Here is a 27,859-nt window from a genome sequence, read left to right as displayed (position 1 = left end):
GAGATCCTTTCCTGGATTTCTTCAGCTGACATAAAGTTGGATGGAAACACCTGATTTTCCACTTTACCCATCCAGTGTGCTGGGAGACAAACAGTGGAAGAAAGCAAAAAAAAAGTACAAAGTGCTCTGGTTGCCTGGGTTTTTCTGAACCAAATCTATGGAGAATCACTAAAGCATTTAGAGGACTCCTACAGATTGCCAGTGGTGGCTGTTCTTCAGATGGCATATCCAAAATTAGCATCTGTTTCGGGATCTCAGTAGAGCATATCAGTCCCCAGAGAAAAGCTGCTCGTCTGTAGTGAGCTGCCTACCGTGAGCTCCCCAGCCTTGATGAAAGGCCACCAGCCTCTGACACGCTTCTGCTGAAATATGGAGATCTTCTTTTCTTCACTTGCTGCCAAAACTGTTCCTAAGTCACAGCTTTTGGCTGTCTTTACTGCTTGAGGGAACCCATTCAGGTCCAATTCAAGAGTACCTGGAGGAAGAAACAATGTGACACCACTCAGGGACCAGACAGACACAAAAGCATTCAAGCAGCATTCAAGTTTCCAGATGAGATACATAGAGCAATGCAGCAGCTTGGGCCCAAGCATCAGAGCAGGGAATCCCTCTGTACTGTCAGTCCTTCATTTTAATTGCCCTGGCATCATCATATCTGAGTGACTCTCCAAGACATGTGTAAGCTTGCAATGTGGTTCTTCAGAAAAAGACAAGCAGAATTTGGGACTCGGACACCATGTTGTACATACCTCTACAAAACACAGGTCTCGTGAGACCTCAGGTGAAGTTCAGGCAGACCCATTGCATACTTACCCAAGAAATCATCTGAAGAGAGTCTTTCGAAATCCCACACCTGAAGTACCAGCTCTGCAGGTATTTTGCGTTCTGTCTTTTCCAAGGAAAATATGTTTTCTCTTTTACTAACCACAATTTGTTTCTCTGCTGGGAGATAGTGGAACGGGAACACAAAGCGCCAGTTGAAGTTGCCCTCTCCTGTCAAGGAATTGTAATGTACATCTGTCTCCTGTTTGTCCTCTTCCAGGCCCTTTATCCACCTACAGGAACCACAGGGGAAAGCATCAGTCACCAGGGGAGCTTGAATTGTAATTGTGGTTATTTGGTTACAGGCAGGACCATTTACTACTTCCTGCCTAATCAGTAAGAGGCAATATGCTGTTCAGGACTGAACAACATATGCAGCAACAGCCCTGGATTGGGGATCTCAACCACCTCCCAGCTGTGCATTATTGGCAGAGGCTGCAGTAATGGCCTGTGGTGATCGAAAGCTGAGTGAGAACAGGATTTTTATTTCTATCAGACCCCGAAATACAAGTTGATCATTTGTTATTGGCCAGGACATCCTCATCTTTAGGCAATGACAGTATCAGTCATTTATCCAGTACTAATCACCCTTCATTCATGTGCCACACGAACAAATTCTATGTCAATATCCCAAGACAGATTTCAGGGCTTGGTGTTGGAGCTTAAATTGCTGTTTGGAGGTATAAACGTGGCATAAGTATGGCTGTAGAAGTCTTTCTGGGTTTTTTTGTGATTTTTTTCTTGGTTTCTGCTAAGGTGTGCACAATATTGGATGTGCTACGGTACAAAAGGACAGTGTTTTCCTAAGCATAATTTTCTCCTCTGAAGAGCTCCATGGAGGTAATGATCCAGGTAGGTATGTTTTAGTTCCAAAGATGATTATTCACAGCTTGAGTAAACATTAGCATTTTTGTGCTGTATCCAGAGTGATTTTTCCCCTGCAAGTCCCAATATTTCAACAAGGAATCGTGAAAAATGGTAACAACCTGAAACATGGCATTGCCCCAAGTGCAAATCCATGCATGGTGACAGATATAGTGCCATAAGCACTGTCTGAACATAATGAGATTCATGTCTTCATCATTAAGACACAGAAGCAGAAAGTTTTCCACTCCTGGCTTCCCTGTCAGACCACTCTGGTGATGTCCTCATGTTATCACACAGCTCAGCACAAAGGCTGGCTCCCTACTTAATTCCTCAATTTTGTGCTCTCAGAGCTACTCTGCTACTGCTCTGAAGACGTTAGTTCAGTGCTAAGTTGGATATATCTCTGTGAACACCAGTGATTTCAGACCAGCTCCTCTCAGGGAACTGCAAGGGGGGGTTTGCTCAGTCAGTGTGTGCAATACCTGCCCCTGTAGCACACTGGGGCCAAGTGGCTGTATTGGTGTGTACTTCATCTGGGCCAGTATCACCTGCTCCAAAGGAGTGGTGGCACTCCTGGTGCCCTACACAGCTTGGGGGCACCCAGAGCTAATGCAAGTTCCCCTGGTAAAATTCATGTAGGTATTTCCTACATAGGAGTAAGACCTACTACGAGACTGCCCTGTCCTTATGCTTTGGATATCTTATTATGTTCATGTGATTTTCAGAACCAGCAAAGTGGAAAACATCCTCTCTTTCCTGATCCATTAGCCCCAGTGCTCCCTCCTTCAGCTTTTTTTTTTATTGCATTTGGTCATTGGCAATACTGCATCAGGTTTTTAAGGAAATTCATTTTGCCACATGCCTAGTGCTCCACAAATTCAGATTTCTCCAGGATTCCACAATGAGAGAATTCATACTGGCATATTTATCCTGCTCTTCAGTAGTGGAAAAATGGAAAAATCTAAGATCAGTCTGGTACCTGAACTTTTCAGTACTTCATGCTGCCACTTTTGCCACAATTTCCTCCAACCAGGTACCTTCCCTCAAATCCTGCTCAGAAGCAGAAAGTGCAAAGCAGTACTCCAAAAGAGGCAAGTAATTAAGAAGTAACCTGCTACAATCGCATCATCCCATGCGATGTTCTCCTCATCTTGGCCATGGTCATTCACCCATATATGCTCCCCTCATGAGGTTAAAAGGTATTTCCAATAGAAATAGCCTGGCAAACACCTGCTTTCTTGTTTTTCATGTGGTCATAATACCCTTTTCTCTGACTATGTCAAACCTCTCTGCATCTGTGTAAGCTCTTACAGTTCAAGTTCTGTAAGTGCTTGATCTCTGTTTTCTAAACTGTGAGTTTTGTTCTCATCTTGTGCCATCTCTGTCTGCGTAGGAACTAACAACTAGTGTCATTTTACAGTTACTTTATTTTAAGAGAGAAAAAAAGAGAAAAAAAGAGAGAAAAAATAAAACAGAAAGCAGTATCCAACGTTGGGCAGGCGTTCAGAGAAAGTGCCAAGGTCACTGAATAGTTTATTGAATATTCTCACCACATGATTTTTTCCTCTGATTTTTTAATGAAATACTACGTTATTTTGAAGTGCTGAAGAACTTACCCTTTCACATAGATATCACTTGATTTTTGCCCTGTAAACATATTTTCATCTTCTAGAATTACATCCTCTGTATTCCAGATAATTACCCGCAGTTCATAGCTGAAAAAGAAAGCTCTAGTCAGACACTAATGCAAACCTCTATCAAATCATGCTTTTATAAAGTGAGAAATGTTGTATTTGTGCATCAGCCTCAGGCCTCTTCTATTTACAAGAGTTTAGTGATAGACTGTGGGTGTTGGTTCCCCTCAGCTCATGGAGTAGGATGGACAATAGCAGGGTCACTGCCAGCTTTGGAAGTGTGGAAAATTCCTTGCTTTTTATATGCCTGTTCATTTTCAATTCTTTTCACAAAAATGCTGCAGTGAAACAAGGCAAAGTTGATCTGGACAACATCATCAGAGTAGTCTTCAAAACAGTGATCAGATTGCTAATAAAAAACAGAATTCCCTGAGAGGTGCTTTTCAGAAGAAATGCCTAAAAACATTGCATTTGGTGCAATCTAGTGCATTAAAAGGGAAGAGAAGGACTGCTTAGATATATTTTCATTTAAACAAATACAATCATCTTTAGAAACAACAGTAAAAGGAATTAAAGTTTTCCCATCCTTTCCACTCCCTATCTACAGACATTTATGGTGGCCATCCATCCATATCTCTCAAAGGTTGAACTGAAATACGGATATTGCAGGTGACATAAAAAACTGATACTGAAAAATTGAGATATTCCTTGAGTCATTGTATGAACTGCAAAATTAATAAAAAAGACAAAAAATCTGTTTGAGAACCAACATATGATTTTTCTGATATTTCCAAGACATTTTGTCTTGGAAATAGCCTCAATCTCAGGGTGTGAAAAAATATGCTGCAGAAGTTACCAGATACTGTGCTCCAGAAGTAACCAGAAGTTATCAAGTCATGGAGCTTTTAAGGTGTTGACCAGGAAAGCCAAGTCTCTGCACTAGCCAAAGAAACTTGCATTTGCAATGCTCCATCAGAGCCTTGTTCAGCCAAAGACTGTCAAAAAGAGAGAGATGTTTTCACAAAGTGTTTGAAGTTTTATGGAGCCTGGAGCCCATTTTGGTGCAGCAAATATGCAATTCTCAGCAAGATGTGTAACTTGTGTTTGCACGTTTAGTTTTTTTTCTTATAACTAATATTTGACAGTATTTTCCTCTGCTACAAAAACAGCAACCACAATTTGGTTTTGTGGGCATGATTAGCTTTAAATCTTTTTGGATTGGAAAATGCTTGTTGTTAAGGAGTTTTATAGAAAGTTATGGTCTGAAGGAGGTAATTGTTACACGGACTCTTTTTTGTTTGTTAGTTTCTTTGTCAAATCTTGGCTTTTATAAAAGGAGAGGAAAACAAACACATTTTTGTTATATTGTATTCTGTTCAAACATAAATAATACAGGGATGCTACCTGATGCTGCTTCAGACACAAAATTCTCAGGAAGGGCCTTGCTAAAATATAGGATGGGTTGAGAAGTCTGTTGCTCATTTTTGTATTTTATTTACAAACATTCAATTAGCTTGAAGAGCTATGCTCACTATTGCACATAAAGCAGCATAAGTAAATGTGAAATTTGAAAGAAGGCCCTTCCAAACAGATCTTGCCTCTTTGTTACTGCTTTATGTGTTTCTTGATCTATCTTTGAACAAAGTGCTGGAAATCCAATAGGTATAACACTATTGCATCAGATTAAAGAGCTCAACCAGGGTCAAGTTATCTCACTGAAAGAGATAGTGAAACCGGAATTACTTCTTTCAGCTCAACAAGTGGATGATAACATCTGAATTACTAAGAAACTCTTGCCTCTAGCCACCTGTAATCTCTATATGAAAAAGGATCTTTCTAAAAGAGGTGTGTGATAGCCCCTGCTGAAAAAATCACCAACAGTTCTTTGAGTTGTTTAACAGAGGAAACCAACCTAGATGATCTTGTTGGACTTGAAGTCATGTGAACTCAAGAATACTTTTCTTGGGACCAGAGAGGTTTTTTTAATAGTTCTTTTTCTATTTATTTCCAGACACTTAAGAAATACTCAGTCTTTGAAAAGTTATTGCTGTGAGAAAGCACAGAGTATTACCCTTTGGGTTTTCTTGGTGAAATGTCCACTGGGGGTCCTGGCAGAGGCATATCATTAGGAAACATGTCGATCCACATCTGTACACGACCCTTGAAATCAAAGAGACAAACATCTTTAAAAGGCTTTAAAAATAATTATGACATCCAAAACCATCACTTTGTCTTGGAGCATCAACCATCTTACTCTCATGTAATCATGATTTCATCTATAAACTTTCTATACAATATATTTTTTTCATACACATACTCATTCAATTTCTCAGGAATTTGGTGAAGTTGGAATAGAGCTCAAACATTGTCAACTTCAAGGTAAAATCCATGTAAAAATAGTATTTGATGAACAATAAAAAAAGAACCAAATTTCAAATATAAGAAGAGGTTTTGTTAATTTAATAAACTAAAACATTTAAAATAATGAAAATAAGCAGTTACACTTGTGTGATTACTGTGTATTGGGTAATACACACATGGGTGACAATTTCCAGGTTGATACAGTACAAAGTTTCATGTATGGTGCAACACTTGGATGCTGACTCTGTAAGTTTGTGGCTACAAACAGAAACCACAACAACTGAAGGAAATGAAAACTGTTCCTGGGTCTACCATCACCACCACCTCTGAGCTGCTCTACCTGTTCCATGCCTGGCTTATCCTTATGGTAGAGAGGCCGAGTCTCAATGTGCTCTGGGACCAATTTGTGTCCAGCTCCAGGGATTTCCTCCCAGGCACGTAAAACCTTTAAGGAGAGATGTTCATACGATTCAACTGGCTCCTCTATAGGGAAGAGGAAAACAAAAAGAACAAAGAGAGCTGAATTATAATACTGAATCCCCTGGTAATATGTTCCATTAATTATTAAAAATAGTAATTAAAAATTTGCTTGAGTTAACAGAAAGACTATGTATTCCAGCTAAATAAAGAAGGGCCTTGAAATGCATTTAGTTCTCATAAATAAGGGTACCCACCAGAGTAACTAAAAGTTTAGCACTTAAGCAGCAGTTTAGCTGTAAAATAGCAAATCATTTCACTATTACAGTAGCAGTTCTTAACAAGAAGATGAAAGCAACTTGCAAATTATCCTTTTTACAAGAAATTGCAAATTTTTAAAGCTCATGAAAGACAAGGCGACTTGGATTTCACAAAGCTGACAGTAAATAGGCACTAACAGTTATCTACACCTTATTTTACATTGTGACAGCTACAGCAAAGACCCTCCTGGAGAACTGAATCACACCTCAAGGGAAGAGAGTTGAAGTCCATGGGCAAGCAAATGTCACCTTCTGACCAGCTCAGCTTGACCACTGGAAGGGAGACCCCAGAGAATGGCACCTCAAGGAAGGACTAGTGCTAATATTGAAAGTAGGGTGGATATTAGAAAGAAGAGAAAGTCTTTTGCGCTCTTGAGTTTCTCTTTCCTCCCTTTTTGTGTGGGCTCCACACTAAAGAAGCCCAGACTTTTGAAGAGTGATATTTCCTAGATTAGAAGTCCCTAAGTGAGAAGAAGGTTAAGATTTATTTGTGTCAGCAAACTGTTATCACTTTTCCTATGGGTGTTGCTGTCTCCAAATTGCTGGTAGTTGACAAAAGGCTCATTTGGAATTCAAACAGTAGGTATTAAACCCTTCCTGGTGGCTCAAAGAGTGAGATGATCCTGAGGTTATGAATCTTGGTTCCCTCATGTGCACCAACATGTGCTTGAGGTGCAATGTGTTTCATCTAATTTTAACCAGCTAAAAGCAAGGTCTCCAGCCTGAGCTAATCAGCCAGGCACCCTCAGTAGTAATGACACATTGTCTTATGATATCCCATATCCTCTCAAAGACATCTTTGTAAAGACTGTTTTTACCTCTGAAGATGCCTATTTCTTCCCATGGGCTACAGGTAGTCCTAGACTACCTGGTAGTAGTGGACAGGCAGTTGGACAAGATGATTGTGGTATGTCTCTTCCAACTGAACTATTCTATTTTATCTGAATTCTCCTTTCCCTTGCAATTTAAAGCTGGATGGATAAATACAATTTTCTCCACCTGTACAGTGGAAATGGTATTGCTTCCTTTTTTTAGTACTCCTCTAGAGCTCAAATCCATAGTATTTGTTAGTTTTACAGATCCAAATGATGACCACCACAGAAACCTGTCAGGAAATAATGATCCAGATGTACTTGTCAGAACAGCAATCTGGATAGGAATTATGCAAAGACTGTATGCTATAAACTATTTCTGTATATCATGTTGAAAAACTTGTGTACATAAGTACTTCGGTCTTAGCCATCTGGTTCTATATTTCCTTGCTTCACATTTCCATCATCTTGTCTGATATTGGTTTGTCTGAATCTCATTTTAGTGAACCAGAATCTTGATTGAGAGATCCTGTTGCTGGGAGTCACACGCAGTCGTCTGCTAGTGAGGAAAACAAACAGCAGTACTGGAGTTAAAAATCTCTTTCAGGCCAAGAAACCAAAAATGGATCAACTTTTTTCCCTTCAATAGTGCTACCTTAGCTGTATTTTGTGGCTGCCAAGAGGAATGTGGTCAGATAATGGAGTGGAGGTTTTCCTACACTGCCAGTGTCCACTACTATCTCACCAAGCCCAGCTCCTCTTTTTCCCCTTAAAAGGCTTCATTCTTACACCTCTTTTCCTTAATCTCAGTATAAAACTGAATTATAGAATAGTTTCAGTTGGAAGGAATCTTTAAAGACCACCTTGTCCAACCTCCTTCCATCAGCAGAGACACCCTTCTCTGATAACTCTGTCCCACTCCACCCTGATGTGATATGGACACACAAGGTCCTGGTAGTTTTGACCTCTTTTTAATCTGGGAGTTCTGAAAGTAAGTTCTGTCCTGCCATCTGGATTCATGGACCCCACAGATACCTGGATTTACAGAGTTCTGTGTTAGTACTTCAGAAGAGCAGTCAGAGTGGTAATAACCAAGAGGAGAAAAACCAACAAAGAGGAAAGACAAGTAGGTAAGGTAGGACTGGCAGATAAAGTGGCCTGGAGTCCAACTGTGGTCAGAGACTTGTCTAACCTTGGGTAACTCCATTCAAATCTGTATTTCTCTTCCCTCTTCTTTGCAATTCTTGGGTCTGTCTACTCTAGTGCCTCAGTTTAGACAGGGATTGCATTTTTTGAAAGGCTCTCCCTGACTTCCCATGCTTTGATATGTTGTGTGGAAGGTTCTCAGAGTGTGCAAGCTGGACTCCTTTCAGATCAACACTAAGTCAGAAGACATGTTCCAAGAGGGTCCCCTGTACTTCAACTAATCCTGGGCATACCATCCTTGGGATCAGGTAGGAGCTAGTCCAAAGTATCTCCCTGCAGCCAGCATCAGGATGTCAGGTCATCAGTGACAACTCTAGAGATTCTTTGCAATTAAGGTAATTTGCAAAAGCTAATATAAACACAACCTTAACTGCCACAGTTATATGAGTGTTTCAAAGCAGACACAGACACTGCTATCTGACTTTGGAATGCATAGCACAACAGGGCCCCTGCTACAGATTGGGCAGGCACTTAGTACTGCTACAATGCAACTGAAGAATGCCAAACTACTTCATTACCGTTCTCATCTTCTGTGAAGACTGTCTGTCCCTTAAAGACTTTTGTTCCTACTTGTATCTCCCCTGGCCTCATGAAGGGTCCATTGATTTTGTAGTCCTTGCACAGCTTAGTAAGGATCTCACTTGGCTTGGTTGCATCTCGCCATGCATTGTACCCTTCTCTGCAAGGAGGGAACAGAGAGAGAAGAAAGATGGGTGAAGTTTTCTTTCAGCAATGTGCACTGACAAATCAGGAATTTCCATGCAGAATTTGCTTTGTGGTCAGTGGCCCTGATATCTGCTCAATGAAACTTCTCCTTTGAATTGTTCAGCACCACCTCTTGAGAAACCCTCTCTGTCTGCTCAGGTCCTGGGTACCAACCACTCCTCTAAAAACACAGGGGAAGCTGAGGCAGCCTTACCCACAGCTTAGATAAAGTAACCCAGGCATTGGCATGCTTCCCAAGAGGAAAAGAACCAGAGCTCAATCCATGTCCTACCTAAAGAATTCAAGTCTACATGTGCTACCTCCATTCAAGAAGTGTTCTGCAGCTCCCAGAGGCAGAGGAGAAGCTGAGATTATCTGGGACATGGAACGAGCACATGAAGAAATATCTCACACTGGAAATGAGCTGGCAAGGGAAGCTTTGTGGTTCAGTCTGTGCTCCTGGATTGCTTTTTTCCATTTTCCACCCTTTGTTTGTAGATAAAATGAGAAACAATCATAGGGGAACACCAAACTCGCATCTGCCAGTTTAGTGCCCCACCCCAGGGCAGTGGAGTTATTTTGGATTGACTTTCTCCACACTAATTAATTTTGTGCACAACATCCTTGAGTGTGCAGCTGCATGGTAGGGACCAGGAGCTCAGTATCATCACCCTATGACTCTCTCCTGTTAGAGAGGCCATGTCAGCAGTCCCACTTTGCTCCCTCTTTGCCCAGTGCCACATGAGTCCCACCAGCCTTGCTGCAATCACTCCAGTTGCAGCTGAATAACAGAGAGCAGAGTAGAGCCCTGGCATAAATTCTCTGGGAGATTTTTTTTCCTATTTGCCCTTTATGCCTGTCCAAGGCAGTTTATCAAGCAGGTGTGTTATACATCAGCTGTTTACTACCTAAAATACTCCTTGAACAAACAGTGCTGCTAATTTTAAAATATCCATTTCCCATTGAGGCTGGAAGCAACTCAGAGCCATCACTAAGCTCTGTGGTGAATTTTAATTAAAAATACCTCCTGTGACACTTTTGTGCTGGAGAAAGCATAATATTTAGCTACATCTTGAATTTTTCTTTCAAGTCAAGTCACTCACTGTGTGCTCTGTTGCTGTCTGAAGAATTACTTACATTTCATATTGACTCTGTAACCCACAGGTAGCTCGATGCCTGCTGTAGAAACGATTTTCCAAATCAATTTTAGTCTCTCCAATGAGATCATCAGTCCCCACAAAGTCATGGTCATAGATCAAGACTCTGAGCAAGGAATCCTTGGGGAAGGTAGCTTGGATTTCAAATGATCTACAGGAAAAATTGAGACCTACATGCAGTCAAGTCAGTTTTGAAGCCTAAAAGACTAAGCTAATGAATGCTGTGCAAACAATGTGTGAATCGTGTCACTTCTAATAAGCAGTGGGTTTTGTGATAGTAGTTTTTGTTTCAATTAAATATCCAAACATGCTGGAAACACACAGTGCAAAACTGTTTTCTTCCTCCTCCTTCTCTACCATCCCCTGTGCAGTTCTAAGATCGCTCTGACAGTAGACAGAAATGGAATGGATCTGGTCAACTGCAATGATTCATCCTGAATCCAATACAGATGGAAGTCTGGAAATTACAAGGCTTATGAAGCTATGTAAGGGTTCTCACATGCTTTTCAGAACCCCCAAAAGGTTCATCTGAGTCTTTTCTATTGTCTTCCAAAAGCTGCAGGTTAAATATTGAAAACAGGAATCTGAGGGCACCCAGCAAAATGATCAGACAAAAGTTTTAAACAAGTCTCAAAAAAGCGAAGATCAGAACTCCTTTTTCACTCAGTGCATTTTTCAGGGACAGGAATCATTACTGTTGAGATGTTTAGGGAATATGAAAATATAAAAGGGATTTTAAAAATGATTTGACAAATTAGTGGAAGACAGGACATCCTCATCAGCACAACACTGGCTCCAGATTTCTCCAAAGCACAGGTGAAACCTGTCCTGAAGGACAAGTTTTGTTCTTTTTCTCAAGGTAGTAAAAGTCTATTTTGTAGCAACAGCAGAGCACTTTTAGGAGGAGAGATAGTTTTGGGGATGGTCTGGAATTGCTAGAGGTTGGTGGTGTCCTGCTGACCAGGGTTTCTAGGATAATGAGAAGTGTTTACTATGACTGACAGTACTGCTGCGAAGGAGTTGCTGGTCCAGTCACTGCAGTACTGCCAATGGCAGCAGCAGCAAGGATAAGAGTCCAAATCAACAGCCCATTCCTTGCCTAAAACAAACACAGTGGTGATTTCCCATTCCATCTACATGTGTCTGTAATGGCTGTGGTTTGTCATAATGATGGATCAGTTGCAAGCTCTGTTAAGGAAGAGCTTAAGGCACAGAAACTGAGATGGCATGCTCTGGAGGGACCACTCTTTTCTTGTCTGTTGTCCTTACACTTTTGTCTTTAAGTCTCTGTTTTTGCAGACAGGATCCTGTCCTAGCAGGCTTTCAGTCCAAAGTGGTTTCTCTGGTTTAATGTTCCTACAGAATAACTGCACCTCAATTCAGAACATTTTCAACCTTCTTAAAACAGTGAAACTTACAAGAAAAAAAAAATCACAGCTATTAGCATTAAAAATATAAATAAGTATAAAGCATTGATAATACAAAGTGGATGTTTATGGCAGCTTGCCCCTGGTTCCCCCATTCAGAAGGCCATACAAGTTCAAAAAGCTGTTTATTTTTGTCCTAGCTCTAAAATTACGAGATTTATTTGGCACTCTATTCAACCTGAAATAGCAACAAAGATTGTGAAATCACTCTTAAGTGTTCTGATATTTATTTCACTTTAAACTTAATGATTGTATTAATTTGCACAGAAAATGTCATTGTTACTTTGTTTCCTCTCATTCATCATTTTGCGAAACCTCTCACAGGTTGCATTACTTTATGTGTTTTGTCAGGTATGAAAATGAAATATTTTATAATCATGCAAGATGACACCAATTCTCAACATTTTAACCAGCATAATTACAAAACATCCAAACAGGCAGAAATCAGCATATAACAAACACTTTGTAATAGCAATAGCAACAGTTGTAGCAAGTGATAAAGCACAAATCACACCAAGTAAGAAAATAAGCCATCACTGACCTTCCAAATACAGGGTTTAGCTGCTTGGGGATGTAGTTTTCCCTGTCTTTAATTTCTGTGTTGCCCAGTTTCAGCACAATATAGGGATCTGACTTGCCATCTGGATCAGCTGGGCTGAGGTTAAATGCCTGTTAGGAAATAAAGCTGTTTTCTCAAGAAGTTTGCTTAAATGCAGCATGGTCACAGGAAATTTAGGTCTCCTGCCTGGTCCTGGATGTTCTGGAAGCTCAGGGGCTTTTCTTGCCTGACGTAATGCAAAATTTGGCCTTTAGCTTTGCAGGCTACTAGGAAAAGATGATCTGGAGGAGAAGACAGTTTGCAAAGGTGGAGCAGGTAAGTGCTGTCCCACTACTAAGATGGAAAAAGATGAGCAGGAGAGACAATGCTGAGGCAGAAGCTGGCTGCACAGGTGCATGTAGGATTCAGGAAAGGTTTTCCAAAAATAGTGTTCCAAGTCCTTGAACAGTGCAAAACAATTCTTCATAGAATCACAGAATTGTTAAGGTTGGAAAAGACCTTTAAATCTTTATAGTAATGAAATAAGACAATCTTTCTTTTCTTGTCTTCTGTTTTGTTGCCACTGTCTCTTCACATGCCATCTTTCTGTCTTAGATTACCTGCAACTCTCTTGTTTCTCCGAAATACCAGTTCCTTCTACCCTTTTTGCTTCTCACACTGTGCTCTCTCATCTTCTTGTCTTCTGTATTTCTATCTTTATTGATCCCAAAACTTGTTCACTTGTTCACACTACCACTTTGGTAATGTGCAATTCACAGCCCCCCAAAAATATGCTCTAATTTTCTCCTTACTGAGGTTTTGTTTAAATGTGTCTTTTTGAAACAACTCTACTGATTAAAACTGGTTGCATTTGCACAACGTGGCTGGAACAGGTTGTCCATACTACGTTAGTTATGCATCCAGCCCTTTCAGTTTGAACAACTAAAGTGATTCTCCAGTCTTGCAGAAATCTCCAGAATTCTCATTAGGAATATAGAAAATTTTCTGCCCTGAACACCCATTTCTACAGCATGAAACATTGTCTGAAATATGACCAGAAAAAATAATACCATATGGATGGGGATTTTCAGAAACTTCACTGCAAAGACACTGAAAGTAAACCGAGCTGAAAAGAAACATCCAAGTTATTTCAAGGTTCAAAGAGCATCTGTCTACTTACTGCCACAATATAAACCCTGATGAGTACTTTGACAGAGTGGTTTGGTGGTATCCCTTGCAGGATGCGGGGCTGCCCTCTGTCCATCAAGCTGCCGTCCTCAGGACTCGGGTATATGCAGAAGGAGCCCTGGTAATACACTGACTTTTATCTTCCTCAAAAATAGGTCAGGTGCAATACAAAACCAACTCTTTGAACCTAAACAAAATATCATTCATGCAGCCTATGCTTCAATACATACATATACACAACATATTTTGTGGTACCACTCACAAGGAATCCAGACTTCAGTGCACTAAACATAATCTTTTAAAAGGTCTTTTCTCTATAACATGGTACCATCACTACATTTAGATGTGGAAGTACCTGCATGCTCTTAGGTCTCTATTTGATTATTTAAAATTAACACCTGCAGGCATTCTAAATCCAGTTTTCCTGTCATTGATATTCTAAAAATAATATTTTGACCTTAACTCTATATTTGCAAATTAATAATTCCATCGGGTAAGTTTCAGAACAGTGTGACAGGAATCTAACTGTATTTTTGCAGCTGCCATATAACTCATATAAATCAATATTGACTCATGCTGCCTCATATTGCCTGAAAGCATCTAACTAGTCATTGGGACAGAAATTTGCATTGCAAAATAATTGAGACATCAATGAGTTTAATCAGTTCCTCTAAACTACAAAGTGCTTGAAACCCGATTAGCATTACTCATGCTTTGAACATTTCAGATTGCCTGATGGTGCCCTGACTCAGGCTGTAGCTGTGAGGGCCTCCATTTAAATTACATGAAGTTGCATATAAGGTGCTGTAACTGATAGTACAGTAATAAAGCTGCGTTAGTTAAAGCTGGACTGCATAATATATTTCTTCTTCCCCTTCTGTGATTTCCAACTCCCTGTAATTCCTTATTTCAAACCAGCAGTGAACACCTGATGCTAGAGGCTGCTTTTTTCTATCAGACAATGGAAAAGGAAAACACATGACTCTAGGTCTAATAAAAGAAATAATTCTATTTACAACAGACTGTCAATGTCTATTTCTTTCATTCCTGGTATACCTGAAATATGTACGAAAACCTAAAGTCTCTAAATTATTATCCATTTAATCAATATTAAAGTTTACCTTAAATTTTCCTATTATTCTGTCTTCAGCATCAGCATGAACTTCGTCATTAGATTTTCCTCTTAAAAGCTGGAAAGTTTTCACCCAGTCCTCAAAGTTATTAAATTCACTCTCCAAGTCTCCTTCATAAATCTTTGAAAACATAAGAATGCTTACTTTTTGGTGCAGTTAATATATTTATAGCCACTTTTTTATGACAGAATGACTAGAAATCCATTTTGACTCAAAATGCAGATTTTAATAAAAACGATGTTTTGCAGAAGTCCTTGAGGAAAAAAGTTAATCCCCCACTTAAAACAGGACCAGTTTTGTCCTCAACCAAAGTCTCACAAGTATTGAAATGACATGTTGATGCCACAGGGAGAAGTGATTTTAGAGGGGCCAAAATGAATGTTTGTGAGCCCTGGTGTGAAAAACAGTGTGGATGTGCTGCTTTTTGCTTCTGTTTCCTCTCTGCATTGTGCCTTTGATGTACTGACCCATTCTGGTACATTAACGTGTCAAAACTTGAGAGCAAACCAGACAATAACAAAGTGCTATGGGGACAGAGCTTTGGGATAGCTTAAAAGACCAAATCATTTTTCAAAGAACATGATTTCTTTCAATACTCTCCCCCTGTAATTTATCAAGTGTTATTCAGTGTGAAATAGAAGGGCCTATACTACTGCCATCTCTTAAAAAATGGAAATTGCAGTTTCAAATTCCCCTTTATTCAGCTACAATCTAATCCAAAGAGTCCTAATCTTTTCAAATCTCTCATCTCTCCAGTCATTTTGCATGACCCATATAGTTTTCTTTGAATTCCTTCTATCACTACCCAACTAAATTTATTGTGAGCTAAATATTATCTCCCATCAGGGAGGATGTAGTAGCGATTGCAGCAATGTTTTCCATACTCCTTTTTAAGTCATTCTTAATAGCCTGCAATACTTCCAACATGAAATTCGAGATTTCCAACTTCAGTATTTTACATGCAAACAACAACACTGATTTTTTACTGAAGTCTTTCTGGGTTTGTCTATAGCAATAAATTGAATGTCTAAGACCAAGTAGGCCACATCCACCCTATGAGATGTATGATTTCCTCTGGGTCCCATGTGCTGAAATGCATTATCACTTCACTATCATTTAGTGTGTTTTAGTCATTGTAAAGTGCCTGAAATAAACTTTAGGAGGGTTTGCCAAACTCAGCTGCTGATGTCAAATTTGGGGGAGACAGTGAATAACAACAGCCTTACCTCTTAGCCTTACTTCTCTCTTACCTGCAGTGTTGCTAGGTTTGGAGTTTCCTTTTGTCTCCTTTTCAATGTCTTATCCTTCTTTTTGTCTGGCTCATCCTCTATGATCAGTGCTATGTGGTCAGAAGTCTGCTTATCTACAGAGATTTAATGACATCATGTAGGTTTTAATTAGCAAAGCATATCATGCTTCAGATAAGGATGTAAAATACATTTTAAAGAGTCCCCCTTGTTCCTTTTCCATTAATTCATCTACTGTCAGGCATAGGGTCCTCTCTTTCACCACTGCTCCTCCCAGGCAAGAGGTGGCATTTTATCCTCTCTGTGGCTACCAGATGAACTTGCTGGAGCAAGTGTGATGGTGTCCTGTATCACTCCTTCTCTACGTTTCCCAGAATACCCTTTTTCTTTCCCAGAACACCCTTCCCTACATTTCCCAGAACACCTCAGTCTTTCTGACTCCTCCTCAATGCAAACTAACAGATCTTAACAGCTTCCACGTAAAATTTAAGGCTTATTTAGAACTGAAAACCAGTATTTAGGCTGACTGCAACTTCAGATACCAGGGTGACCCAAGTTCTTCTCTGCTTAATGGTATCACAAAATAGAGTGTATCTCACCTTGTGAAAGCCTAGAAGTATGAGAAATAGGGGGAGGTATCTGGCCAGCTCAAAGACAGATTCTCAACACAGAGAGGGAACTTCCCAACAAAGAGAGGATGAGCTCTCAAAAATCGCACTGAGATGGTTTAGTTCTTTGGCTGAAATCTGTATTTTGAGTTCACTTTAATTTTTTGAGTCATTCATGTGTGTTTGACAGCACTAAATACTTACAGATATATACATTATATCAGTACTGTCCCATATGTATAATTCTTATCATGACAGTGAAAATATGTAAAAAAAACTATCAGAAGAGAATTTACAAGATCTGAAGTCATCAGTCCAAACCAATATGCCACAACTGCCTGAATAGCCTGTGGGTGGATGTCACAATGTCAAGTAAATTTCTAATCATAAGTGAACATCACACCTTTGTAGAACATTTTCTATCTAAATATTTCCTCCATGTGGACAAGCGAGCTTCACTCAGAAACTGATCTCCAACTCATCTCTCAGCATCCCTGATGATCACCGAAGTACTTTTAGCCTCTATTTCCAAAATGATACCATGTGACATTTAGGTCATGTCTTCCATCCAGAGCAACCTCAACTCCTCCTTTAAACCAGAATTCACCTCAGTCACTGGTAGAGTGCAGTCAGCTCTGGCATGTGAAGGTGCTTAGTTTAGTGAATAGCAGCTCTGTGTAAATAGTAAATATTTGGTTTTTTCCCAGCCTTTATTTTTGCCCAAAAATAAAATTTTCCAGAGTTCTGTCTGATTGTGGGAGGACCTGCTAAGCCACAGAGCATACATGTATAGAGACATACACACATACATACACAGAGCCTATTTCCGGCCAATTCTTTCAGGTTATCGTGCGAAAAACTTTTCTAGAACCTGAGCTAGATAAAGCTTTTCAGTTATGGAAGTAACACACATGATCATGAGTCTGCTAGCAGAAGCTGTTGCTGCATCACTGATCCTGAACTGGATTCAAAATTGAGAGGAACTTCTTTTTCTGAACCTGTTACAAATGCAGCCTAAGATTAGGATAATCTCTACCTTGTATCATTTAGGACTTTGACTTTGCAAATCTTTGTGCATGAGATTTGAATCACAGGAAACCCATGTTAACCCAATGCTGACTGTGAAGCTTTTACCTACCCACCATCTGATCAGCTGTAGAGGAAAGAGCCCACTATACCAGCAGTAACCTGTCACCGGATGTTAATTGTTGTCAGTAAAATAGTAGAGAAGTAAAATATTAGTGGTACAAAATAATAGAAAAATGCAAATAATTTACTCACTGTCCTCGGGTTTTCCTTCACTGGGAAAAATCCCTTTTGCCTTTCAAAAGAAAAAGATGATGGACAAACTCCTCATTATGAATGTCATACCGAAAGGGAATCATTCAGCACTAAATCTATATTTACAACATTGCTCATCCATGAGAGTTTCCAACATACTGGGTGATTTACCTTTTGCATTTTGAGCACAGAAGCATAGTATTTTGACCACCAGTCAATAACATTTTCAGCTGATTCATCTGCAATTGTTCTTTTTCTCCTCTTTGTTGACCGTCGGATAGATTTTGTCATACCCTACCAAAGGATGGAGAAAACACTGTTGAACTCTAGAACTGAGCAAAACTAATCACCTGATTCATTACATTAAGCATGAACAGATGTATATATAGAAAATTTCAACCTCCAAGGGCGAAATAAAATGCAATATGAATTACTGTTTCTGTCTTTTATTCCAAGACACTTCATCATGATCATCATATTATTAAAGCTATCTCTATATTTCTTACTGACAATGCCAAAAGTTTGACCATTGGAGATGTTGCCACAGGAGCAATCCATACAACAGGCAAACCTACATAGATAAATAAATAATGGTGTTTTAAGGGATGCAAATATTCAGATACAAATTGGTTTCTCCACTTAAGTCTGCAAACATTTTAAGGGTCTATTAATGGAAGTAATGAAATTATGTGGGATCAAAGCTGCACTGATAATTAGTTCTCTTGAGGGCCAGCAAACTAGCGTGGGCATGAACATCAATACGCAGAATTTCTAAATCTGAGGTCCGTAAGAGGTTACCTTTTTATAAGGAAGAGCTAAAGTCTGCGAGATTGCAAGAGAAAGTTAGGTGGTAGCTTCAGCTATACCCACCTTCTTTTTCCTCTCTTTCTCTGTCTCGGAGGCAGAGTGCTCTGGTTTAGTGGCAGGAAGCACTCTCAGAGATGGGTCTGGCTCTACGACTGTAGATTTACCCTGCTCCACATCTACGTAGATGTGATCAGCTAAAAACGGTTCTTCGTGGAATAACTCAGCAGGCTGCGATGACTCAGGTGAAGCTGAAATCAAACCTCTACAAGTTAGGTAAAATTTTTGCCAGCAATGCTATCATAACATTTGATGATCATCAAATAACTATGTGGGTAAAGGTTTGACCCTACACTCAGCACAATAAAGCATGCTTGTGAGTGTTAAGATGCTAAGTAGGTCCTTTACCTTTTTATTTGGGGTCAGAATGGAACACTTACCTTCCTCAACTTCTGCAATGTCTAATCTGTTAGGTGCAGCCTGAAGATCCAAAGGGGTTTTACACAGGAATTGTTTAAGGCAATTGATGGTATGTGTTCCAACAAGAGTACTCCTCCCAAACGCTCTCCAGTCGACAACACAGATGCTTAGTGGTGGATGCAAGAGTTCATTTTCAGGCAGCTCCTAGTGCAGGGGGACAGACAGCAGCATGAGGATTGCTACAGAATATAGAACACGTGTAGAATATTTCTTGTGTGCAGCAATGAGGCTTTTACTCTTGACTCCCTTCTCCCCTTCAGCTACTAACATACTCAAAAGGCAAAATGCATTCAGCACAGGCAATATAATTTCATCTGTGGTTTTCTACAAAATCTGGAGAAAGCCTTGTTCTTAGGAATACAGAGTGGACTGTACAGACTGTGCTGCTGAGTTGGGTCCCATGCTGTCATATACAAGCATCTCTTGATAGAATAAACTGGGAGAATCAGGAACATCCAGAAGGAATGAATGCTTTGTTGGAAGTTGGGAGTCTCAATGGCACTGTTACTGTGGCAAAGGCTCTTAATCCTATGTGCCTGAGTTTTCCCAACCAGGAGATGTGGACACTGAGTGGTTACATGCCTTATAAGATGAACTACCACAAGCTCTTTGGACTTGTGACATACAATGGATGCTAAAAATACTGTAGAAACTGTACTTTGGTATCAAGGCTATTGTTTTGATATCCTTTTCTCTTATAAATAAACCTCTCTCTAGATCCTAGCAACAAGAGCAAATTGAACAGACTAATTTTTTCTGTTGCTGACCTTTGTTCACTGAAAGTACCAGCTCTTATAACCCAACCAACAGGCAATACACAACTTTCCGGTTCAAAAAGGCGAGGGTGACAATGTGCAAAGGTCCAGAGCTCATAAGCCAGAAATGATCAGTGCCCTTAACAGCCCGTTAACACAGGGAGGAATATTAAAAGAATGGAAAGAAAATAAAGGAAACTGAACTGTCAACAAGTTCCAACCTATCAGCTGGAAAATAGGTTGGTAAGTAAAAATCTGATTGCTACATATTTCCTTGCCTACTTGGGACATAATATGAGGAACAACATCTTCTTTTGTCATAGAGTTTTAGCAGAAATCTTTTAAAGCATCTTCAAATCAGTAGCTTTTGCATGAGAACTGACATCCTTTAGTATTTGATCAAGACACAGAGGAAATTATTTGACATGAAAGGAAGGACAATGATAGTTAACACCTTGCCTAACCAGAGCAAGACAGGCAAGGGGCAGCATGGTGTACGCACCACTTCAAACCAGTCTGCAAGGCCAGTGAAATTGGGATTTTTCTTGTAGCTCTGTATGACAGAGGATTTGACTCCTTTCCCTGCACATTCGATGAGAACCTGGGGGCGATCTACAGAAAGGAGCTGGACTTTCTTCAGCTCTCGAAGACCCCAGAACAGGACCTGTGTTATGCAGAGAGAAACACTGTTAGCCTGCAGAAACCCCTCAGTCTGAGGAAGCCACTGCTGGGATCCTATAACCACATATCCCATTGGGAATGCACAATTACCAGGAAAAAAAGAAAACCAACATAAATCTAATACTCAATAACCACCAAAATTCATGATGGAAGTTAAAACAATTAATAACATCCAACTGTTATCAAGGAGTTATTGCCAACAGCAAGCCCTAATAATATATTTGCAAAAGGTGTTTTTTCAGCACGGCAAGGGGACTACTCATCTGAACAGCAGGGGCTTGATTTGTTTAAAGTGTTGGAGCTGTTGAAGGAGCAAACAAATCCCACAGGAGCAGAGGTGATTAACAGAGGTTTGTCAGCCAAGCTAGCCCTCAGGTCTGCACTGGATGGCAGGAGGTCTCCAAGCAGCTTTCCTTTAAAGGACTGTGCTCCTGGTCTGGAGGACAAGGAGACTGGCTCTGTAGAACAGGGGTCTGCAGGTAAAATGGGACTTTATACAGCACATGTTGGGAAGCCCTAAAGCAGAGGGCTGGGACAGTTAGAGATGGTTATGTTGTGGTTGGTGAATGAAACTGTGAGTCTCATGAACTGAAATGAAGACTGGTAAGGAGCACTGGAGAAGCATGAGGATTGATGAGATCCTGCTCTGTTGCCAGAGGTTCCCAGTTAAAACTGGGGCACACTTGTGTAGTGACAATGGCTACGTGGCCATTGTTGGATCTTTGAATGCAAAGCTAGAATTGCTTTGGGCTTCCAAAAAAGGATTTCTGGGGAAAGACCATCAGGTAACACAAGCAGGATCTGACTTGGCATGGAAAAATGGGCAAATAAGCAGGTGGTGTTAAGGCTGTAGGATGAGTGACAGTGATTGGTGAGGCTGGGCAGGATCTAGGCATTGCATTGATACAAAAAGCTGCCACATTACCCTACTCTCTGACATAAGGGTACTTTAGACACAAATGGTGCAAGAGAGAAGGGCAGGAAAGGTGTGGACATTTGTAGGTAGGCAGAGGCATTGTTTGGCTTAAGGTTGGGCCTCAGAAAAAGCCTGTGAGGTGACTGATGCCACTGGAGCAGACAGCTCCAGTGATGTTAGTTGCAAGAGGAAGCTCTCTATCTCCTATAGACACTTCCTTGTGTTGCACAGAGTGGGGTCCATCATCTATGCTCTGCCACAGGAGCAGTCCCTTCCCAGCAGGTCAGGACTAAGACACAGCCCTTGCTGACCTTAGTGAAAGTGCTGCCTTGCATTCCCAGCCTCAGAGAAACAATTTGGTCTGAGCTTTCCACATTCATTTTGGGATCTATATGCTATTTTCATGTGATTCCTATTGATCAGGATTTTAAAATCATCATCCCTTACTGTTACATTTCAATAAGAGAATAAAAGGAGCTGAGGTTCGCAAATGGAAATGTTCAAAGTAACTCACCTCCACTCTGTATTTGCTTAAAACAGGTCGTATGTTAGCTGGGACTGGGAAAATCTGGCCAGCCTCTGGTGGATCCAGTGGGGGAAGTCTGTCTGGATCTGACTCAGGAATCTGAAAAATGAAGCAGTCATAACTTAGGCCAGTTTTTGGAATAATAAAATCAGTATCAGAAGTATCTGTGAATGACACATACATAGAACACACAAATTTAATGCTGTTTTATAAAATACATTGCAGAGCAGAGCAGTTGTGCTGTGAGAGGAATGTGACCTGGATTGCTATTGCTCATGCTAAAATATTTGGCAGAAACAGTATTCAATAGATTGCATTTATGCACCTTTCTGAAAAAAGGACTCCTTTGTCCTAGCAGGACATAGTCTGCCCTAAAGATATGCATATGCTGAAGCATGGTAATTCTATTTACTAAAAATGGAAAGCATCACAATTCTATTTAACAAAAATCCTGAGCAAAACTGCTTGGAAGACTTCCACAGGAAAATTCTAGATCTGATTCTAGTTAGAAAGGGCTGTTGGACAGACAGTGCACATCAGCTAAACCACACATTTGCCAGAGAGACATAATGCTCTCCAGCTCTCATGGAATAGTAGTCCTGAGTTATTGCATGCTCTCTCCATTGGAGGACTTGCAAACCACCTCTCCAGCATTAGGGTTGGGTCTTCTCTGTGCAGCTTCTAAAATCTTGTAGCAGGTGGCACTTATGTTCTCTGCGTGTGATTGCACATGAGCTTGTCCCACATTCAGGAGCTTATCTGGGTGCACACGACTGCTCTGTGCCAGCTGGGTGGGAGGAGAGCAGGCTCCACTGCAGTTCTGAGGCTTGACCATTTCTGCCTCTTGCTGTACTCCAGGCTTTGCTGCCTGCTTGGTTCACTTTCTGTGAGAAAGCTCCTTGGCTTAATTTCCCAATAATTTCCTAAATTTTAGCAGTGTAATTATGACCTTCTCAGTCCATAGAGGGCAGATCTCAAGCTTGGCCTGATTTAGCAAATTTCTACATAAAAGAGCTGAAGCTAGCACCTGATGATGAGTCCTGTCAGAAGCTAAGGCTGTGACAGCAGACAACAACCTATGGACAGAGCTCTCCTCAGCTTTCACTTGAAGCACAGTACCTAAAGTGTACTGTCCATGCAGCTCCTGGGAAGCAGAAACACGTTTTCTGGAGTGCATCAGGGTCCCTAAGCTAACTCACACCGTTGAAAGGTGAAGCAGGTGAGATACAGCTCTCAAAGGATCTGTGAAGTCTTCTGCTTCATTTAATTAGGTCGTCTGTCTATGGATGTGTGGGAGTTTAATTACCACAAGGGAGAAAGGATGTGTTCCCTAGTACCTTGTAGGTGAATGAGGAGATAAATGGAAAATTAATTACTTATGTAGCATCTGCAGCATAGGTGAGTATTTACATAATTAGCAGTAACATTTCACATGTATATGTGATCTTTCCTTTATCAGTAAACCCAAAGCAATTAATTTAATAAATGCATAGAACAAGAGGTAAAGAATGATCTAGCACTCAAATGACAGTAAAAGAAAATATCCACAAGATGTGTTTACATGGGGATTTTGCTTTTTTGATTAAAAAAAAAAATAAAAAATCAGTAAATCCTGAGCTCACTTTGAGCAAAATCAAGACTCCTAGTATTCATTAGTCTGTATTTTTTTAGTCTACTATTTCCTTAAATGCCCGGAAGCTTTGTTCTAAGTATAATTTTATTCCTTCATCAAGACCCAGCATTCATTTTGAGAAAGGAACATGCACTTCTTACACAACACTCCTTCAGCTGAACCAAACATCACCTACAGATTAGAGTTACTGAGCACAGTATGTCAGGAAATGTTATGGATTCAGAATGATAATAAATCAGTAATGAGAGATTTTTGTTTCCATCCTCACACAGAGCATCATCGGGAATGCACTGATTTTGGAAGCAGCCACCAGCATATCAGCTCTGGGAGAGCTTTGAAGACTGGTAGGTGTATATATTATATGGGGTTTTTTCCCCTGAAAATGTCTTTAATGTTCATATTGCTATTATCTGCCATGTGAGATGCTGTGCAGTGTTGTTACTGAGAAAAAGTGCAGAGTGTGAAGATAAAAGACTCTAGAGTTTTTATTTTCTAGAGAATTCTTAGGAGTACATTTGAGCATATCCCCAAAACAGCGCTCTTTCTTTGTCCCAAAAGATGGCAAAACAAAATACAATACTCTTTTGTTCATGTGAAAGTGAAATTCAATTTAAAAATGGAAAAATTATGGCTAAGATACCAGTCTCTACCCCTTGGTACCTAGCACAATGAGGAAATACTCCACATGGTGTCATATTTCAGGCTTTCACCACAAACATAATTAGCCATCATGCTTAAAAGCCTGTTTTATATTGGTAATATCTATAAACCATGTCACAACGTTCCATATTTTTCCCATTTCAGATTTCAGAATAAATTGCTTTAGGATTTCAGAAGATAGAAGTTTCCTCTAACTGGTGGCTCTGCAAATTTCATTGAAATTCCCTGAAATCCCAGGCATGATGCACCCCAGTCATGTATCTATCAGGCTAGCCCAGGAGGTAAGCTGAATTTTCCTTTTGTCTTACAGGTGGAAATACAGTAGGGATACCTGAGGAAATACAGTAGGAATTTTAATACAGTAGGGATACCTGAAAACTCAGCCTACCTAATCAAATCTGTATTATTCACCACTTCCTCTTCCTACAAGTAAAAGCAGCATTGGGAGCTTTGAGGCTGGTAAAGTCAGGGCCATGTGCTACTCCAAAGACCAAGCAGTGTGATTTTCTCAGGTGTTTCTCAGGTCAGAGCATAGTTTAGGGCAGGGCAAGTGACAAGCAAAGGAGGCTCAGAGCATGTGAAGGGCTGGCAGTGGTGTGTACGTGGGCAGTGGCCCCTGGCAGGGTGGAGGGGGTGACAGAGATTGTGTGGGGACTATGAGGTTCAACGGCAGAATGACCCTGCTCCAGTTGCAATTCCCATTAATTCAAGGGGTGATGGACCTTGATGCCATGGCAGCTTTTGCAAGCCCAGAGTGTAAAAGTGTAACGGCCAAGAACGTCGAGTTTACCTCCAGAAGCTCAAATGTAGCAAGAAGGTCTCCTCCTGAAAGATTTCCACAGTACACTGGGTGGTAAGAAAGTTTAGGTGGTTCATAGCTTTGATGAGCAAGTCTCACCACGGGGGCAGCCACTGTAGATCCAATATACTCTGCCTTACCCTAAATAAAGGAGAATACATGTGTCAAATGGATTTGGATTTCACAGCTGTCCTAGGAGCCAGGATGATGCAGAGCTTAGTATTCGTGAAAAAAAGTCTTCTTGTGAAGAAAAGGGCAAGGTAAAATGCAAAGCAGCTATGAAGATGGAAGAACTGAGTACTTACTACCTCTTCAGAGCATCCAAAGTTTCTGAGTTCAATCAGTAAAACTGTCAGAGTCTGCATGGTCAGAGATAAAGCTGTCTTGACCCAGACTTAGATACAAAATTTACAATTGTGTTCAAGGGAGTTGGGAGCAAGATGCTTCTGATTTCTGTAGGCCAGCCTTTGGGAGTAAGATTCACTTGGGGAAAATACAAGGCCACAGATTTGCAAGCACATGAAGTGAATCTCAGGGCTGTTCTCAGGTATTAAACTGCAAACCACAGTAATACTGAGCTCCATTCAGCATTTAATCCCTATTCAGTGACTCGGCTTTTCTTTCATGCTGGCAGTGTGACGTCAGAGCCCAGGTTTTCCCTAAGAAGAATTTTGAGTTTACCACTGCGTCGTCATCGTACAGCTCGATGACGATCTCTGGTGGGAACTGAGCGATCTCCTCTCTGTCGCCATGGAGCACAATGCTGTTGAAGAGCAGCATCTGGTTCCAGGTGGGGGATAATGTCTGTGAAATAATCTAATGGAAGAGAGGAAATGTTTAATGAGCTGTGGACTGACTGGTTTGGAGTCCTTCAGCAGAACATGCTGATCTGCTGGTTACATCCTTTCCCACAGCCTGAACAATTCCATGTCAGTGACACCACATCTTTTGGCAGCTATTCCCAGCCAGAAGAACATGAATCTTTCACCTATCTCTTTGCCTCACGGATCGCTTACAAGCATATCAATATATGACCATCAGTCTGTGTAGACAAACCTCAGTATTAAAGTTAGAGGAAAGTTGTTGGTTTAGGAAAACAGGTGCGTGCCAAATGCTATTAAAATAAAGCCTTTGCCCTAAACTGAGGCCAGTTTTCACATCTCCAGAGTACATTTTTTCAATCTTGTTTTTGCTTCAATGTAATGACATAACACTTTATAGGAGGAAAAAAAAGAAGATGTTTTCATGAATCACTTATAATAAATCAAAAGTTTTTAATTCGTTGTAGTTTGGCTTATGTGGATGCTTATGGCTTTTCATCATAGGCAATGTTATAACTATCTAGGCAGGAAATATATTTAACAAAGATAACATTTAAAGAGGAAAAATATGCCAACTGCAAAATGACTCATAACTTGCTATCATTCTTTTGAATGGAAATAAGGCTCTCAACTACAGTTTATTGGCACTTGGCTGATGCTTTTACAAAAATATTTAAGTTATCAGCTACAATATTTTATACAGGCAGGGAATAAACTTAACTCTTCTGTGCCTATAAATCCCTGTTATTCCTGGGCCAAATTCTACTTTTCAGAACCTGGTGCATCTAAACACTAACTTCATTGGATTCATTCATCGGCTCCTATTAGAAGTTAAAATTATATTACAGGAAAAAATCGATTCATAACCTTGAGGGGAAAGCAGCACAAACAGGCATCTACAACTTAGAGAAAAGTTCTTATTTCTTGTTCCCTTTGGCAAATGCTACAGAACTTGCTGCAGAAGTGCCCTCTTCTCTCTAGAGACTTCATCATATGTCCAGAGGAGGCCAGTTGTGCCCTGGAGATGCCTGAGGCCTATGGGCAAGTTTTTGCAGCATTTAAGTGGTGCAGAAAGTCTCCCACTTCTCTATTTTTGGCTCATTTCCACCTTGTCACTCTAAAACCACCAGTGTGCTCTGCCAAATTCCATCACAAGGAGCCATTCTGACTCACATGGCTGTGGAAGCCAATAAAGGTCTTCACCATGTTCAGTCATTGCAAGCATAGACTATAGGAAAAGAGAACCATGAGGGTTCATCTTTATAACAAGCAATGACAAGAGCTCAAGAATCTGCCATCTGAGCTAAAATAAACTAGTACTAATGCACCTCATGTTAGAGTAGAGGGTAATGTTAACTTTTGCCTTGTTTGCAGTGGACTGTCAGGAGCTGACCTTTAATAGAAAGCATCTAACTTTTCCTGCTAGGTGCCTCCTTGCAAAACCAAGATTTTTCCTTTTCATAGCTTAACTGAGAAAAAGAAAAAGGAGTTTTCAGGCCATAAAAGAGACTTTGGAACTTACCTTTGTGGTCTGACAGCGTGATGTGAAAGTAACTTTTGCAAAAGGATCGGAAAGTCCAGTGCTGTCAGCGGCAATGAGCCCCCTCGCCTGATACATGTGGGCTCTCAGCTGGAAGAGGTGTGAGGCTGCATCATTGCAGAGAAAACAGTAATGTCAGCTTCAGGGAAATGATGCAGCACATAGGTAGGAAGGGAAGATTCACCACCTGCTGTCCCACCAGGGTCTGGCAAAGGAAAATGTTGCTAGTGCTATCTCACTAAAGAAACACCTGAGACACTCAGAAGTTGTGCAAGACTTCTGAATCAATGACTGATGTCAGTCTCTACTGCAAGGCTGTTAACTGCAAATTTTTATCTCTCATCACTATCTTATCTACTAAGTGTTCAATTCAGCAGCTTCATCAGAGAACTGAAGCATGCTTCCTCCACAAGGAGACAGACCCACGAGACAGGGAACAGAAATTGCAAGCGAACAGATTCTTTCTTTCCCTGACATCTACAAAATGTCAGTGACAGAACTAATGACTTGGCAATGAAACC

The 27,859-nt window shown here is 40.5% G+C and overlaps 1 protein-coding gene across 1 annotated transcript in view; it reads right to left on the bottom strand.

Moving 5' to 3' along the window:
- Positions 1-27,859, bottom strand: part of FER1L6 (fer-1 like family member 6) — a 72,110-nt gene that overhangs the window by 6,487 nt on the left and 37,764 nt on the right. The window contains exons 20-39 of the mRNA XM_027726978.2: positions 27,321-27,445; positions 25,659-25,793; positions 24,969-25,118; positions 21,874-21,984; positions 20,265-20,426; positions 18,968-19,151; positions 18,594-18,778; positions 17,895-18,017; positions 17,724-17,763; positions 15,838-15,950; positions 14,576-14,707; positions 13,447-13,572; positions 12,270-12,397; positions 10,282-10,452; positions 8,958-9,118; positions 6,025-6,167; positions 5,395-5,483; positions 3,306-3,404; positions 814-1,055; positions 312-475 (exon numbers count right to left, since the gene is read on the bottom strand). Coding sequence (XP_027582779.2) covers positions 312-475; positions 814-1,055; positions 3,306-3,404; positions 5,395-5,483; positions 6,025-6,167; positions 8,958-9,118; positions 10,282-10,452; positions 12,270-12,397; positions 13,447-13,572; positions 14,576-14,707; positions 15,838-15,950; positions 17,724-17,763; positions 17,895-18,017; positions 18,594-18,778; positions 18,968-19,151; positions 20,265-20,426; positions 21,874-21,984; positions 24,969-25,118; positions 25,659-25,793; positions 27,321-27,445 — 2,783 coding nt within the window. The remainder of the gene's footprint in view (positions 1-311; positions 476-813; positions 1,056-3,305; positions 3,405-5,394; positions 5,484-6,024; positions 6,168-8,957; positions 9,119-10,281; positions 10,453-12,269; positions 12,398-13,446; positions 13,573-14,575; positions 14,708-15,837; positions 15,951-17,723; positions 17,764-17,894; positions 18,018-18,593; positions 18,779-18,967; positions 19,152-20,264; positions 20,427-21,873; positions 21,985-24,968; positions 25,119-25,658; positions 25,794-27,320; positions 27,446-27,859) is intronic.

This window comes from Pipra filicauda, unplaced genomic scaffold, assembly GCF_003945595.2.
Source record: "Pipra filicauda isolate LSUMZ 115617 unplaced genomic scaffold, ASM394559v2 scaffold25_size4600443_pilon, whole genome shotgun sequence".
Taxonomy (NCBI): Eukaryota; Metazoa; Chordata; class Aves; order Passeriformes; family Pipridae; genus Pipra; species Pipra filicauda.
This window is presented reverse-complemented; position numbering and strand designations above follow the sequence as displayed.